The sequence below is a fragment of the Hippocampus guttulatus genome, chromosome 4 (assembly GCF_054856545.1).
Source record: "Hippocampus guttulatus isolate MCC_2025c chromosome 4, RoL_Hgut_1.0, whole genome shotgun sequence".
Taxonomy (NCBI): Eukaryota; Metazoa; Chordata; class Actinopteri; order Syngnathiformes; family Syngnathidae; genus Hippocampus; species Hippocampus guttulatus.
In genome coordinates this window covers 19951274-19967231 of record NC_141264.1, presented here as the reverse complement: position 1 = coordinate 19967231, position 15958 = coordinate 19951274, and the positions used below count along the sequence as shown (strand labels likewise).

The window sequence follows — 15958 nt, the reverse complement described above, 5'->3', positions numbered from 1 at the left end:
GGTCAGGACACCTCTCATTAGGAAGGCCCTGCTAAATTAAATACACTATGAATATGGTATTATTTAAGACTTTAATACATGTGAGAAATAAAAACGACATTATTCACAAATAATTACTGACAAGTCCAAGTTCCATTGTCTCAACTCATTCTTTGGCAAGGTAAGAGCCTGGAACCAGCCCTGTTTGGCCATAGCGCTGCACCATCCACCAGCCGTCTTCACCTTGATTCATGACGAGCACGGCATCCCCAACAAACATGGAGAGCTCGTCGTCTCTCTAAAGGAAAATAAACCACCTTCAGCAGTGACCTTTTCCACATTCAGTGGAACAAATCAGTGAAAGTAGAGCAAAGAACAGACCTGGGCCACATACTCATACACTGCCTTGTACTGCTCACCCTGGTGGGAGCTGTGAATCTTTGGGATGGCGGTATAGACGTCTTCATAGTCCCCTGTGGAGTTAGTCGAGTCAATTAAAAGGAGTAAATGTGCAGCCTATTCAGGAAAAGTGCGCCTTTATCCTTCTAAGACCGTGGGTAGAAATTAAGTCATTGCAAGCAGAGAAGTAGGAAATGTCCTTCAGAGCACAAAATGCCGGTAGTTGTCGCGCACCATATTTCTGCTGTTCATTTTTGCGGTCTCACTTTATCTTGGATTTTAAAATCGTTGCTTCTACGCAGAGATGTCAGTCGTGCCCACGGAATGAAGTTCAATCCGGACAGGGCGTTAGTTAAGGGGATTAAAAAAGGGGCGTAACTCGAGTCATACTTACTACAGGGGATCTGCAATAATTGCTCCAAAGAGTAATATTTACAATACATGTACATGTATTCAGTTCGTGGATGACTGTCACTCTGTCAGTTTCCGAAATTCTGTCTGCCTTCTTTGCCATGATTTTGGATTTCTTCACGAGATTCCTGCTACTGCATATGGTCAATTGCGGGTTTTTCTCGGAACAAATGAGGCTAGATGTGCGCGAGCGTGCTAGCTTAGAACAGGGGTTATTTATCAACACATTACTCACAGGTGTGAGTACAACAGGTGTCCGCGTGGTTTGTAAAAAAAATAATAATAATTTTGTACTTGCAGGCCCTCTTAAGTTTAAATTGAAATTGTACAATTGAGATTCAGTTTTTCGATGCAATGATTCAAATTAAACAACACACACTAAATTTATGGAGTTCAACTTGCGTTTTGAAAGCAATTATTCAAGATTAACAATTCAAATACATGATTCCAGTTTCTTGTTGGCGCATATTTCATTCAGCGCCTGCCTTACCTGTACTGTCTGCACCAGGATCTTTGTGAATGCTCATACTGGAGCCTGCCAAAGAGTTCCCTTGGAGGAGATTTGAAAACCTACAAATGAGAACAGTACAATCTTAACAGTTGTTTTCGGCTGCGTGATTTCGTATCCAAATTTGTTGTTCCGACTTTTTCATGACTCCGCCTACAAGTCCTGTGCTTCCATTTCGGACCTCTGTGCCATCCCTTTCGTAGTAATTTTGGTATTCAATGGGAGCTGTAGAGGAGGGAAAGAGTAACTGAACGATATCCTGATCCACACAATGAGTGCGTGTCAGAGATAACATGAAAATATTCTCCCGTGTCATATTCAAATCCAGAGGGCTGCCTACCGGGACGGTTGGAGCCGGTGCCTTTAATCCCCACAAAGCAGTTCATGTCAGCGATAATGTCACACTTTTCCAGAATCTTCCTCACGCCTTCATAGCACTGTAAGCAGAAGACATTCTAAATAGCATTCCGTTTTCAAACATGAGCTGAAGACGGAATACTTTGGATGTGTGACGGCTCACTTCGTCGGCTTTCACGCATTGCATGGACAAGTGGTTACAATGCACCCACAACCCGTTCCTCAGGGCCTTCAGGCGCTCCGCTTCCTGCTGCTGAAACATCTGAAAGACGACAAGATTGGGAAATTAACTTTTTACAACACTGAGTGTAGGAACTTTGGGTGATTCAAGTCCAATCAAAATGACCAATGTGGCCTTTTGGGACCTTGCTGGAGCACCAAGTGAAAATCTCTGATGGATTGTATGATAAATGTTTAGCCTCGAATTAACCTTACATTTAAAGAACATTTTGTGCCAACATAGGAAGTTTCCAGAGTGGTGACTCGCTTTATTGTCTTATCATAGGAAGTGTTGCACATCCTCATTGAGAAAACAAGCAACGGGTATTACCGCTCTAGGTTTAAGGTTGTGCTCTTTATAACCGGGTGTACATTCCTCTCTTGGGAATGGACTGAGACCGTGTTATGTGTCATGAGTTACCTCACACGTGTTGCTATGTGTTAATTCCCACTCTTGACGGAGCTGGTCCAGCTGCTCGATGTTGGATTTGTACTGCCTCTCTATTGGGGTGGGGGGTGGGGGGCGATTTATTAGAAGATTAAGCACACAGATGTAAAACTCTGAATTTGCATTTGTCATAATGGCTTCACGGAATGTTGGTTATTCTATGTCACAATGGCATCGAATTTGAATAGATAGTTGTGACATCCTCAATAAAAGGGAAGTAGTTGCAGCACACAAACTCCTTACCCGCCTCCTCTGCAGCTTCCCTGCATTGTTTGGATTTGTTGCTCAGCTGACAAAAAAAAAATCAACACGGGTCATTTTCGGGTATGAACGAATTTGAAGAACATCTAATGACACAAATAACATTCATCGTGTAACTCTATGACTGACAAACGCATTGTTACCTTGTCGATCTGTTTCGGTGTGGCTGTGGAGGTGTTGCTCATCTTTTCCGCCGTTTGCTCGACCTCATCCGCCTCCTTGCAGCGTTGCTCGTAGTGTCTTGCGGACTGGGACGGACATAGAGACACGTGAAACAATAGCAAGATAAGTGTACGACTTAACCAACCGTACGGTTGGCTCAAAATACGACCAAACAACCGTACAACCGCTACCTACTCCAAACAATACAAAGTGTATCAGAAATGTTCCAGGACTGGCATCACAAAAGCTTAGTGAGATGGGCATTGTGGCAAGACAACCCATCACTGTTTCACTATGGCAACATGCCTGCTAACAGTGCCCTGTGCATCTGACAGTTCCTGCCAACTAATCATGAAACAAAACGGGGAAAAAAACAACGTGGTATAACTGACCACCCTTCGTTCTTTGTCAGATACAGCCAAGCCAGCCTTATACTTGCAAACCAGTCAAATAGCCTTTCCACTAACCAATATTGTTCCCCATCACATCAGTGTTGCCTTCATGTCGGGTGATCTGCACTGACTTACGGTACTTTTACCGCATTAAAACTTAAGTTGATTTTTCACAGGACAAGTTGACCTTACATCTATTGTTTTCTTGTAGAAGGACACTTTGCCCTTCTGGACTTTCTCCATGACGAGTTCAACCTGAGGAGGAAGGACAACCAAATGTCAACTATAAAATAGAAAAAACACATTTTTATGCCTCCCCCCATGGCCCAAAAGGACCTTTTTTCTCTGATCTTTCTGCTTCTCTCGGAACTGCTCGATCCTTTTCGCCTCCTCCTTTAAAAGGCCAGACAGCTGCATGTGCAAGTTGCCTATCATTTCCATTTCTGCAAGGGGGGGGGAAACAAAAGCAAACAAGGCTTGAATTATGGATGTGTAAAAAAGAACATACAACTAATATGTTCTTCTTACGTGTTTTCATTTCATCAATAGACGTTCTCAGAGTGCTGTGGAAACAAACGCATGCTTAGAGGACGTGACATCAATGTTTTAACACATTTTCTGCAGTTCATGCCCACGCCCATCACCCACCAGATTTCATAGAAACCTCCAACCTTCCGCGAGATGGCGACGAGTTCTTTGCCATATTTCTCCTCGGCAGACGCCCTGTGACAGACACGACGACCACAATGCGGAGTCAAGCTGACATCACATCACGTTCATCGCCTTGCGCACGCCACCAGTCGACAGCCTCGGCCCACCTCATTTTGAACAGATCCTCAATGTCTTTGCACGTACGCCGACCGTCGTTTAGTCTCTGGATGATGGCCTCGTAGCCAGCGTGACTAATAAAGTTGCCTCCCTGGAAGACCATAGACCGCATTAGGCGTCCGCTTTCAGTTTGCTCATGCACCCCCCCCCCCCCCCCATTTCTGTAAGTCTATTACATTTATGAAATATATAATTGGATCAACGTGTAGGACACTTTGCTTGATAGAACATTTATTTCGCAGTAAATTTACCACGCATAATATACAGTTTATTTAATGGGGACGCAAATGGTGCTGATTCATTGAAATGGCCCTTACATTCACTTTCACATCTCCAGTTTTAAGTTTTGCTGTAGCAAGATGTGATTACAACTTGAGTTTTCTCCATTTTTGACAACTTAATCACCATGTTAGTGAATAGCTTCAATTCACCAACAGAAGGCATTCCCCCAAGAAACATTTACATTAACCCAAATTATGTTGTATGTATTTTATTATTCATCTCATGGGCAAGACAGAAACCAATGTTTACATCGGTAGCTTAGTAACATTTTTCATTTTTAAACCCGGAAAATGTTTTTTCTTTCAAATGATGTAGCCTTAACAAAGAATACAACATTGAACCAAGTCTTTAGCTCGCCTCTCATAGGTACTTCCAAGAATGTAATGTAAAATGTAAAAAAGAATATAACAATTCCTTTGAACATGCCATAAACAGAGCTGCATAATAAAGAGAACTAACATTCATGACCGGATTACATCAGTTTTGAATAGCAGGTATTGGAATTCTCTTTTCACTGCGTCTTGTATGGCTATCATTACACTTAATATAAAAGCGTGACCAACTAGCTCCACAGTCAACCTGAGCCTCAAACCCAAAACAACAAAATTTAAAAAATAATCTAAATCATGGAACATGCTCACCCAAAAGGCATCCTTAAACTCTAACTCCATGCTGAGTGGTTCCCCCTCTGGAGATACTTTTCACCCTTTTAATGTGCCTCTGAAGTGAACACCAGCGGGTTTGACAGGCGGCTGCTCGACACGAGTGAAACGGTCCAGGAAACGAGCTGTCGCTGGGCACCGCCGCTCGTTTGTGTGAAAAGAGGAAGAGTGTCAGCGAGCAGCAAACACAAGTAGACTGCCACTTCGCTTTTCAACACGCCTGCGATAACCAATGAGCCGGTCAGCGTGTTGCTAGTTTAGAAAGTTCCTCAGCAGTCTTGTGCTGCTTGAAGTAAATACAAATTCGGATTGAAATTGGGGTCAAATGACAAAATGCTGATTTTTAAAGTTATAATTCATCATGTGACAAGTGCAAATGTCTGCCATAGTCCGTCACTTCACTGTTCATGAAAATATCTTGGTTTTGCAAGACTTCGGCCTCTGAGATCTGCCCGTCTCCATCCTGGTCCATCTCTTTAATGAGGTGAAGAGCCTGATGGTGAGGAGTATGAGAAATGAACACTGCCATCAAGCAAATGGAGGCAATACAAAACTTCCCGTTCAAGTCAAGTCTTACCTCTTCCTGAGCAGCGCCGTAGCCGTTGGGCGCAATCCAGCGCAGTTGCTCCTCTCGATTTAACTTGCCGTCCTTGTCTTGATCGTACAAGTCCTTGAAGCGCACGGTCTCTTCAACCTCCCACTGCGAAGGGGCATCCTCTTTAAAAGACAGGAAGAAAAATTGACAGGATTTTCAAAGGGGCGCCAAAAGTTCATGTCGATGTGTACTAATTAAATCAGTTAGATTTTTCAGCATTCAACCCAATTACAGTTCCAATTTGAGAGCGTGTTAAAGGGAACCACATTTTACATTACCCCGGGAAGCTATTGTAGAAGTGAACAGTAGTATAATTGAAGTTTTTTTTTTAAAATCAAAATGTACTAACCTTCACGTCGAACTTCACCGATAAATTCCTTTAGACTGATTAGTCCGTCTTGATCCAAGTCATAGTCACTCAGCACATCCTCAATTGCAAAATCCTGTCGTAAGATGAATGGGAGAATCTAAAATGCGGAGAACATTGCCTGTCCACCCATTTTCTATTTTAAAACTTTGTAATTAGATTCAGACACTGTTTTAAAAACATTCTAAATTTATTCAAACAACCTCCCCCTGCACCCCCCCCCACCAAAAAAAACCCCCCGTTTGACAGGAAACATTCACGTAAGCACAAGGTAGAAAAAGCTCTACTTTGATCTTACAGCCATGTGGTCCATTTCAGACGGGTGAGTGAAGGCCAAGAACTCTGTTACATTGAGGCCGGGTGTACCGTCCAGGTCGGCGAAATTGAAGCGCCTCCTCTCCTTCAGGTGGAGCTGACAGGAGGATAAGATGACTTTTCAGTGTTTTAATTTTTCACACTGCCATAAGGATGTCGGTGCACGTACATGTCGCAGCGACTCTTCCTCAGGATCATCCAGGATGGTGCTTTCATCAAAATTAAACAGCTGGTCATGAGCGGCCATGTTGTACTCCTCCCATGATACTACACCGTCTTTGTCTGTGTCAAATTCAACAAAGCGCTCCTCTGCGTCTTCCAGGGCATATTTTCGATACACATGCTGAATCCATAGAGCAATCTCCTCTATGAAGAAACGGCTATCAATTACTTAGTCACCTTTGCTTCTTTTCCAGGTGTTACAGTCCACACAATGTTACCTGCACTTAGGTGTTTGTCAGCATTTCTGTCAATCTTCGTTACAATTTCCAACATCATCTTTCTCTGCTCTTCTGGATTGAGTTTCTTTAACTCCTCAGGGTCCTACAAAGGCATCACATAAGAGCTGAAAGTCACAAGGTGATCAAGATAAAAAGAAAATACAGGAATGGTGTTTAAAAACCTTCTCCCGTAGCAGGACATTCATGTCATGCTCGGAATGTAGCTGGTGTCCTAAATGGTCTTCATGTTTGTGAGAGCTTAATACCAACACAAACTGAAGGGCAAGCAATACGACTGCCGTCACGGTAGAGGGCGCCATCTCTGGGGAGATACAGAAATCGGTCGGATTGTCACAAGTCAATATTAGGATACTCATCGATCATTTATTAAAAATTTGGTTTAATTCTGATGTTTTATCAATTAATCTACAGTGTCACCCTGCACATTCACGAAAGTAATTTGCCTAATGACTATTTTAAAATGTATCCTCATACTAATGCCCTGTGTAAAACTATTGGTTTGGCACCATCTTGTGGCCAACAAACTACGTTAAAGTGATGGGAGGCACTTCATTTAGTCAGTCGATCGTTTCCTTTCACCACTTCACTGCTTGGTTTGCCACTACAATTGTACAGCATTTCCGATTGCTTAAGCGGTGAGATAGCACTTTAATCCCATTCCCTCAAATGGCAGCGTTTCTAAAGCTCACCCACTTGTAGGATTTAGTTATTACCAGATATTCTAACATTTAGCCGCGCTTCTGCCATTTGTTATATTCATACACGTTCTACTTTGTATTTCTGGACGCCATGTGGTACCATGCTGCCTCTCACAGTTCAGTTTCGGTACTACCTCAGATCGTTGCGCAGTGTAAGATGAGTTCACCTGGAATTCGCCAGTATACTACACACAAACACACACACTCTTGTAAACACTCACTTGCCGTTGTAGTGTCTCGCACTTAAAAATCGTTTAAGATGTTAAACTTTGCTAGATGTGGACTCAGTACCCTGCTTTAACCTGAGTTCGAGTGTAGATGATGAGTGACAATACGCAAAACGACGTGCAAACAGACAGAACGGCAGAACCTGAGCCAAAATATCAGAACGTATCCGTAATGCGAAATAACGACAAACTAGTCGAATTGTGTAACGTAGACTTTGTCGAGTGAATATTTGCAGTTACCGTGAAAAGTTGTCAAAAATGTTGCCGGAGTTAGCTTAGAGTGGGCCTGAGCCAGACGCATTTCCGGTTAGGCGTTTCACAGTAAAACGTTTGCTTTTCTATGTAGTTACTGCACATTAACAAAAAGGTTTAGTGCTTTTTCAAAGCATAACAAGACTTTTTTTATCATTGCCGGGAAAAAAATGGTCGTATATTTGTTTGAAAAAATGACCCAGGGTAAAACGTCGCTCAAACACGCGTAGACGTCGTAGTTGTGGTCACAAACGTACGTTTCAAGTCTTGCAAGATATTTATCACTTGTAATTCGCTTGCGGTCTCGTGTTTATTAACCGCATGAGACAAAACATAACTCACTTAGAAACACTTCCATTGGGACAGCATTGTCGAGGCTACAGCGGTATTAAAAAAACTTGAGCAAGAATGGAGATAATCGTAAGTATGAGAGAATTGATGACACTCGAGTAAATCTATTTTTCACAATTTATTTCACTCGACATGACAGCTTTTTGGAGGAAGTCATTCTGAAATGGTGTCCCGAATTAATGGAATTCTGTGTCTTCTAATAACGTAAATGCCGATTTCCTATTGTATCCAGAACGCCGCACCATGATATTACCTTTATTTTGAAAGTAAATTAATTTTCTCACGTTCAGCGAAATGCCCGCTCAATCTTTATGGTTGCCATGGTAGAGACGTGCAGTCCCGCCCCTCATAAACAAGTCCCGCTTGTGACCCGAATTATTCTGCACTCGATTGGATATCAAACATGTCGCTCTCACGTTCGAGTAATGTGATTGGACCGCATGCCGTCTATCCAAAACTTCGCAATGTCAACTGACTTCCGTTTCTTGGTATCTTAAACTCGCTGTCATGTAACATGGTTTTCCATCCATTCTAACAACTGGACGAATTTCAACGACTGGTTTCAAATTTATCACCGACCAAGCGTTGGACATAGCGCGACTCGATGAACAAAGACGGTCGCCACGACGGACGACGGCGCGGCGCGGGGCAGCACCGTCTGGGACTGAGAGTCGGCCACGGAGGTGACGGGAGGGAAAGGTCTGGGAGCAACAGCTCGGGGTCGTCACATGGAGGAGGCAAAAATAAAAACGCATCCATTAATGCGCTCAAGGTAACCGGAATCTAATTTCGTTCATTTTCTGTTGAAATTGAGGACCTAGTGGTCGCCTCCGACGTCTTTGTTTGGCGCATAGCTGGATTAAAGCTGCTGCTAGCTAGCAGCCGCGATAAAACGCATTTTGGGATGCCCTTACCTTCAAGTGGGTGTGGCTACCAGTTCTCCTGTGATCTTTTTTGACACCATGGTTAGCAGTCACATGTGTCTGTGCTGTGGAAATGACTAATAGGAACGATGCTAACGTACACTGAATGGTGACTAGTTACAACAAACTCCTCGTGTTGCTCAATCTAAATGAGTGATGGTGTACAGTGAGTGGACGATTTGCATGTCTAAACTGGTTTACAATGATACAGTCATGATACTACTAGTGTTAAAACGGGATTAAGCTCTGGTTCGGTTCACAATAGGTACAGCATCAAAACAAAATGTAAATGCAAATTAGTGTCAGAGGCAACACATTTAATGTCCACACCTTAAATCTTTTCACGTTAAGGAAGAGTAATAGTTTGTTTTCTTTAAGGTAAACTATTGACAAAATCTGTCTATCGAGATAGCTACATAGATGTCTAGCTATGCACACACACGCACACAATGTCTCGAAATTTTGTCCTGCCCAAACGAAAAAATTGTGTACGTTTTTTCCCCCCAGAACAGTCGCTAAATGTCGGAAAAACATTGCTAAATTGGCAACACTGCAGACACCAGTGGCAGCTCTCACGACCTCACTTGTACTGATCTCCATGTGTTCACATAAAATAAAAGCATAATTTTCCAAATAAAAGCACAACATATTTTACATTTTACTTTGACTTCATGGTCTCTCTGAGGGCCAAGCAGAGTCTGTGGGAGGACAAAATGTGGCCTTGTACTTTGGGCAGTGCTGGGCTTGTGTGTGAGGCTGTTGTAATTCCTTTCCCACACCTAATATGCTCTGTGATTGTCAGCACCTGCAATTAATTACAATCATTTTTTGGGGGGCGTTGGATAATTTGTTCATAAGAGAAGCCACGGAAAAAATATCGACCGCCCCATGTGTGTGTGTGGGGGGGGGGGGGGGGGTGGCCGTGTGATTTCGAGTTTTGACCCCCCTCCAAAAAATCAGTGGCTTTATCTCTTGAACTTTTTACGTAAACCAAAACAGTGATATGTCAACATGCAAACTGCACTTCTTCAGCACTAAACTAGACACTATAAAATACATGAATTACACCTATTAAAAATAAAGCCTACCAATCAAAATGAAGCTTTTTTTTCTTTAACAAATTGTAGCCTTTACCAGTTGATATAAATTCTACTACACTGCAATGTTGTTTTGTATTCGATTAATTAAACACAGGAGGGTCTGTGCTGATATTTAGGACCTCGTGGCTGTTCTAACCACCTCTGACACAGCCCTTAAAATATAAATATTTAAGATGCAAAAATAGCCGATCCTAAAGTAGCATTTTGCATGCAGTTAAACCATGAAGGCTTGCACTTTTTTTAATCCCCCATAAGACTATGACTTATCATCCAATCAGATTGTGGGCATCACTTTTATGTTGCTAATATGAATGCATGGTTACACTCACACGCTGTCCCCTCGCCTGCAGCTACACTCTCATCACGAGCAGCACAGGTTGGGGGTGGGAGGGGGCTGTGTGCATGACTGCGCAGAGTGGCGGCAGGAGGAGAGTGCGAGGAAGAGAGAGTGTGTGGGGTGGGGGGCTCCCAAGTGGAGCACAGAAGCTGCAAATGTAACAAGCGGCACGCAGTGCCGAGCTGATGGACAGCAGCAGCCAGTTTGGGCCTAACTCCCCAGTCTTCTCAGAGACAAGTTGAACTATCGGGGCAAGTTGCAATGACGTTGTGGGGCGAGCACCGGGAGTCTATTTTCGTCCCCCTGTCAGATGGTCTTGGCCTGTAGCACAAGTGGCGCTGCTGGTGAGGGGGATGAGGGCGCCTGAAGTGGGCAGCAACAGCATGTCAGGGCTGGACGAGGACCAAGAAGCGGCTTCTGCACTCCTCTTCTATTCTGTATGTATTTCATGTTTTGCTTTCCTCCTACGGGGCTCGCTCCTGTTTTTTTGCTTGCCGGGACCGAAAGGGAAACCTTACACTTGCTCCTCACACCACCGGCTTGGAAAGTGGTTCTTGTTTCCGGTGCACAGCGAAGAAGTCTGCGCCCTTTTCCAGTTTAGTTCAGGAGACCGGCGATGCTCTGCTAATTAGGTGGCTTATAGCGTTGTGTTGTCTATTAGCAGCGAGCGGGCAAGGGATTCTCCTGTATTTGTGTTCAAGGCTCAGAGCGTCATCTAATTTCTGTGTTCTTATTGCTAAGAAGAATAAAGCACAGACCACTTGCCATGAAGAATTTTTGCGCACCAAAAGTAGGTCAGCTGGGTATCTCCCCAGGGAACATTAAATAGTATCAGGACAAATGCACTGTGCACGTTAGCACTGCATAATGTGACACCCACACAAGCTATTCTACCTGATGAATAACTCTTGAAGCGATTCTTCTGCAGAATTTTGCTTTTGAAAGCCATCGACAATTTATTGTTGTGTTGCTTTGGAATGGACATCTTTTCTTTCTGATGACAAGAATAACCACAAATGTACATTTGAGCCAATGGGTTGTTCTGTGACTAATTAGTAAGACAATGTTTCAGGTTGAACAAAGGCAGAACGAAAAAAAATGCACCCGATGGTCGTTTTCAACTTTCCTTGCTTCACGGTAAAAATATCACGGTTAAGGGTAAAGTATGAGACTTCTTTCTTCTTACTTTCTTTCTTTTCTGATTGATATAAAAATGATTTATTAGATATAAACACATAACGGGGTAGGACTAGATACGTTTTTTTACTTCTTCCTATTCCCTTGAACATAATAACTGTGTTGAATGAAGACTGATTTCTTACTTTTTTACTATTTTATTTACCTTATTTTCTGTCAAATTATTACTGTATATGTTTTATGTTCAATAAACAAACCAAACAACAGTTATTAATTAAAGCTGAGGAAGTCGAGGCCATTATATGGAACGAGACTCCAATGAATGAAAGACTAAAGACATGAATATCAGAATCATGCAGTCTCTTTAACAACTGAGCACGTTGAGTTGTTTTTATCATATTGTTGACTTGATAGAAAGTGCAAAGCGCATTTGTTCTCTCCTTTCAACACTTTAAAACGCCAGAGAGAATTCACTGCCAGATTTTATTTCACAGCCGGTCTTGTGGTGCAAAGGACAACAATGTTATGTGGGACTTTTTATTTTGCTGTGGTTTGAGCATCCACGCTCACTGATGCATACTCAATGTGTAGGTCAGCCATGCTGCACATTGGCCGCAAAGCGCATTGGTTCCATCCTCGAGCTGTTTCTTGTCACAGACTTATTTCTGCTTAATGCGCTCGCTTCGTGGCTCATTTGACTCCAGGCTAGCGCTCACCGATATGTTGCATCATTGTCACAGTGCAATATATTGCACAGCTCTATGGCATGAAGTCAAATATGTGCATCCCATTGCTGATTGCGTCCAGTTCCAGAATAATTCTTTGTTGCCTTTAAAGCTGGATATTTTCAAGTCTGCAACGTGCCCTTTTGCAGACGTTCACACTAAATCACACCACGTTTTAGCACTGTACGAAATGGGTAACCATAGCAACAACACCCTTACGTCACACTGCCAAACTCGAAGCAACACACACCAGCCGCTTCATTCAAATAGACTAGTGAGAGCCAACACAAGATCTATAGAACTATACTGGAGCAAAGAATGCATCCAATAAAAAATGTCACAGCAGGTGAATGGGTGCAAGACACTATATGTGACTTTCTTGCACACAAGTGCAGAAAAGTGGATGGTTTTATCTGAGAGAGAGTGGTGGTTTTCTTAAGATGCTTCTTCCTTCAGCATTTTGGGGATAACGGCTCGAAGGGTGCGATGCGTCGCGACTTGAAAGTCAACGTCTTGCAAATGTGATGAAAAGGCTTGTAAGTCTTGTGCAAAAAGTGTATATTTATGTTTGATAGTAAAGCTCAACTAGGAGTGACAAAAAACCCCCACATTGAAGCCTCTTTGTTTTTCTTTTTTAATTGCTTTCCATGTGCTAAACCGCAGCTTGTTGGGATGTCAGTCGAGTCCACCTCCGTCAACTTCAAGTCTCTCATATTTATATGCTCGACAATCAAAACAAAAAATTGCGCTTGTATCTTGAGAAATTCATAAATTGGGTCACTCGTAGCTCAAGGCACCATTGTACGTGACATGTATATTGGAGTGAAACTCTCCTTATCGTCAGTCCGACTGCTTTCCACCTGATCCTGTATGAGGTGAAATATTGACGTTCTGTATCCTCTTGCAGGCATCTTTCCAGCGCTCCAACAGTCATGATAAAGTACGAAAGATCGTCGCCGAAGAAGGTCGCGCTGCTCGGAACCTGATTGCGTGGAGTGTCCCACTGGAGAGTAAAGAAGAGGAAGGTCAGTGCTTTGCAAGCCAAATTTATGTTTCTGCATTAAGAGGCTACCTTAACGCTTTTTTCCCGAAATTATTCACACAAGGAGCCACTCTGTTCACTCTGTTTTCCCACTCACGCCCCTCCCACACTCCTTCAGTGCAGTTCTATCAGTTTGTTGTTTTCTTCCCGTTTATTGCATCTGACCATGATGGAAATAATTACTCTCCTCTCTAGCCACAAAATGAGTGACTTTTAGTTAGCACAGTAGAATATGTTTGTGCTATCTCCAAGTCAAAGAATTGTGACATTTTTTGAAAAGTTTAAAGATTGGTGGAACTGTCAGGAAGCACGATTGTACAATGGATCGTCTTAAGTTAAAAAAAAGATGGCTTTTAGAAAAAATAATCCTCTTAAGCCATATAAAACGTTGAATTCAAAACAGCCATGCACGACATCCCACAAGACTTGACTGACACTTTGCTGCTGACTGCTATGAATACTAAAATTGTACTTGAAAAGTGTATAAGTTTCACAATGGTGACAGTTTCCCGGAGGGCAAAATGTGAACATTGTGAACTCCGGGAGGACCAATGTCATGCATTTTCCGTCTCTGATATTCTGCTGTATACTTGTAAATGGTCTTTCATTTGTTATGCTTGATGGCACACACTGTCCGTTGGGATACATTTCTAATTGGATCAGTCGTTTTATAAGGATGCTTTCCATTTTCTCCGTGCAGCAAAGTCCAAAAGTCACACCACTGGCAGCTCAAGAGCCCAAAGGACTCATTCTGGGCAGCAAAGGAATAAGAAACCGGTGAGTTTTGGATCTATCTCCACCAGAGGGCACCAGATACACATTTAATTACTTTTTACACTTTGTTCTTTGAACTCTTCAACGCACCCCTAATAAGCATTTTACATAAAGTTGGATAAAAAAAAAAACGTTCACTACACACTCCTGTTCACATGCTTTTTTAAATGCTATTTAGTAAAAAGTCCAAGATAAATTATTTAAAACGTTTTCCAACATTGATATAATTTTTTTTTTAAAAGTAAACAAATGAAACGAATGCCACTCTTATAACTGGGGATGTGTTGCTGTTGTTTGATTTCAGAATACTGGTGTGGAGAGTAAAAGCATAGCTGGCACCTTGTTGGAAAAGGGGGCAGAGAAAAGCCCTACAAAAGCCCGGCAGCCTCGCAAAGTGGACCTACGAGCACGCTACTGGGCCTTTCTGTTTGACAACTTGCGACGTGCAGTGGATGAGATCTACGTCACGTGCGAGTCCGATCAAAGCGTTGTAGAATGCAAGGTCAGCACATTTGAAAAAACTAATACTACGCAACAGAACTTCATAAACTGAAATTTACATTTCGTGGCTGTGGGGTCGTGTTCCCCCCCCCCCCCCCCTGTTGATATGAACACTAGAGGGAAGCATTGGCATCTAAATAGAGGCCACATTCTTCTTGAGTTCTGCTTTTTGTCAGAGGCCCACGCTGCTGAGAGAATTATCACAGGGCTCGCCCTTGGCAGCCTGCTCAGAATATTGATGACAGACTTTGTGTTTCTTGGGCATCTTACTTCCTGAAAATATTGTTATTCTCTTGACTGTTGAGTATTGCTATACTGTATGTTGAACCTGACTTTGGAGCGGATTTTGTGAGTTTTGTTTTTGTGCTACATTTTGAATAGTTGATTAGCGCTTCTTGTGTTGTATTAAATCATCTGCTAGCTTGCATTATGCCGAGCATGGTTCTGGTAATTGTCCGTGGTCAGGACTGTAGCCTTGATCCATGTGGTGTGATCACTATATCGCGTTTTTTTTTTTTTGTTTTTTTTTTCCCCTTCAAACTCCGCTCATCTCACAACACACTAATGCTTTGTAATGGCTCTGGAACTGGGTGCTGTTCATAACCCCCATCCCACCCAGTTTGGGCTCAGTGGAAATTGATAGATGATGGAGTCATCCTGAATGAGAGTGCTCTGACAGCCCCCCACCTACAATCCCCCAGTGGAGTTGTGGGCTGTTCTCACACAAACAGCTCAACAAACCCTTTCTAATAGCACCTAAGCCATAAAAACAGCCTTCATCTTGGACAGAGATTGTATTATTGCTGCTCAAATTACACTGATTGAAATAGTTGTCTGAACCTAGAGAGTGATGCATTTGTGCTGAATTAGAGTAACTCACAGTTATTTGTTCTTTTTGTTCCCCGGAAATGTTTTTTTCTGGACAGTACTACACAACGCAGTCAAGATTACACATCACAGTTTACATAGTTTCAGATCTTTCAATTTGGATGGTAAAATTTTACATTCAGACATTGTTTGTTACGTTTACCTACCAGGCAATTTATTATTTACATTTATGCAATCTATAATGACATCTACAACAGTTTTTTGAGATATTTGGCCAAGTGATAAAAAAGTGTGTGTGTGTCATGTTATGACATGGACTACAAGTGTAGTACTTAATACTTTGTTTGCAGTGTCAATAAAACTGGCACTTATTATTTTAATAAATGTAAACATTTCGATACAGCTTGCAGAAATTAA

The 15958-nt window shown here is 42.4% G+C and overlaps 3 protein-coding genes across 8 annotated transcripts in view; 1 reads left to right on the top strand and 2 right to left on the bottom strand.

Annotated features, from left to right (window-relative positions):
* Positions 1-57: 57 nt before the first annotated feature.
* On the bottom strand, positions 58-5036 carry pstpip1a (proline-serine-threonine phosphatase interacting protein 1a). The gene is made up of 15 exons (XM_086108202.1): positions 4888-5036; positions 3955-4055; positions 3785-3859; positions 3665-3699; positions 3473-3579; positions 3329-3391; positions 2726-2830; positions 2565-2610; positions 2295-2374; positions 1818-1916; positions 1638-1734; positions 1435-1522; positions 1280-1359; positions 361-452; positions 58-277 (listed from the first exon to the last, which is right to left on the bottom strand). The coding sequence occupies exons 1-15, from the start codon at positions 4915-4917 to the stop codon at positions 146-148; spliced, it is 1230 nt and encodes a 409-aa protein (XP_085964328.1). The 5' UTR covers positions 4918-5036; the 3' UTR covers positions 58-145.
* Positions 4439-7872, bottom strand: rcn2 (reticulocalbin 2). Of its 2 annotated transcripts, none has more exons than XM_086108203.1 (8): positions 7812-7872; positions 6808-6947; positions 6626-6728; positions 6355-6551; positions 6169-6282; positions 5853-5946; positions 5486-5625; positions 4439-5401 (listed from the first exon to the last, which is right to left on the bottom strand). In XM_086108203.1, exons 1-8 carry the CDS (start codon positions 7870-7872, stop codon positions 5258-5260), a joined length of 993 nt encoding a protein of 330 aa, XP_085964329.1. In that variant the 3' UTR covers positions 4439-5257. The 2 variants fall into 2 exon arrangements, with proteins under 2 accessions (XP_085964329.1, XP_085964330.1); XM_086108204.1 differs by lacking the exon at positions 7812-7872 and adding an exon at positions 7566-7800.
* Positions 7873-8645: 773 nt separating this feature from the next.
* scaper (S-phase cyclin A-associated protein in the ER) overlaps positions 8646-15958 on the top strand; it is a 47956-nt gene continuing 40643 nt past the window's right edge. For 3 of the 5 annotated variants that reach the window (XM_086108199.1, XM_086108200.1, XM_086108196.1), the window contains exons 1-4: positions 8646-8946; positions 13304-13421; positions 14139-14215; positions 14517-14714. In XM_086108199.1, the coding sequence (XP_085964325.1) occupies positions 8779-8946; positions 13304-13421; positions 14139-14215; positions 14517-14714 (561 nt within the window). In that variant the 5' untranslated portion in view covers positions 8646-8778. Of the gene's footprint in view, positions 8947-10691; positions 10972-13303; positions 13422-14138; positions 14216-14516; positions 14715-15958 lie in introns of those variants that run through there. The other 2 variants (XM_086108201.1, XM_086108198.1) reach the window with 1 other exon arrangement.

Bases quoted from the DNA above. Each gene is read 5' to 3' on its own strand.
- pstpip1a (XM_086108202.1), bottom strand. From the start codon at position 4,917: ATGGAGTTAGAGTTTAAGGATGCCTTTTGG. The intron at 3,392-3,472 runs GTCCTTTTGGGC...CTTCCTCCTCAG, and splicing joins AGAAAGATCAGAGAAAAAAG to GTTGAACTCGTCATGGAGAA. The intron at 1,917-2,294 runs GTAACTCATGAC...GTCGTCTTTCAG, and splicing joins CACATAGCAACACGTGTGAG to ATGTTTCAGCAGCAGGAAGC.
- rcn2 (XM_086108203.1), bottom strand. From the start codon at position 7,872: ATGCGTCTGGCTCAGGCCCACTCTAAGCTAACTCCGGCAACATTTTTG. The intron at 6,729-6,807 runs GTTTTTAAACAC...ATGCCTTTGTAG, and splicing joins ATGTCCTGCTACGGGAGAAG to GACCCTGAGGAGTTAAAGAA. The intron at 6,283-6,354 runs GTACGTGCACCG...TCCTCCTGTCAG, and splicing joins AGGAAGAGTCGCTGCGACAT to CTCCACCTGAAGGAGAGGAG.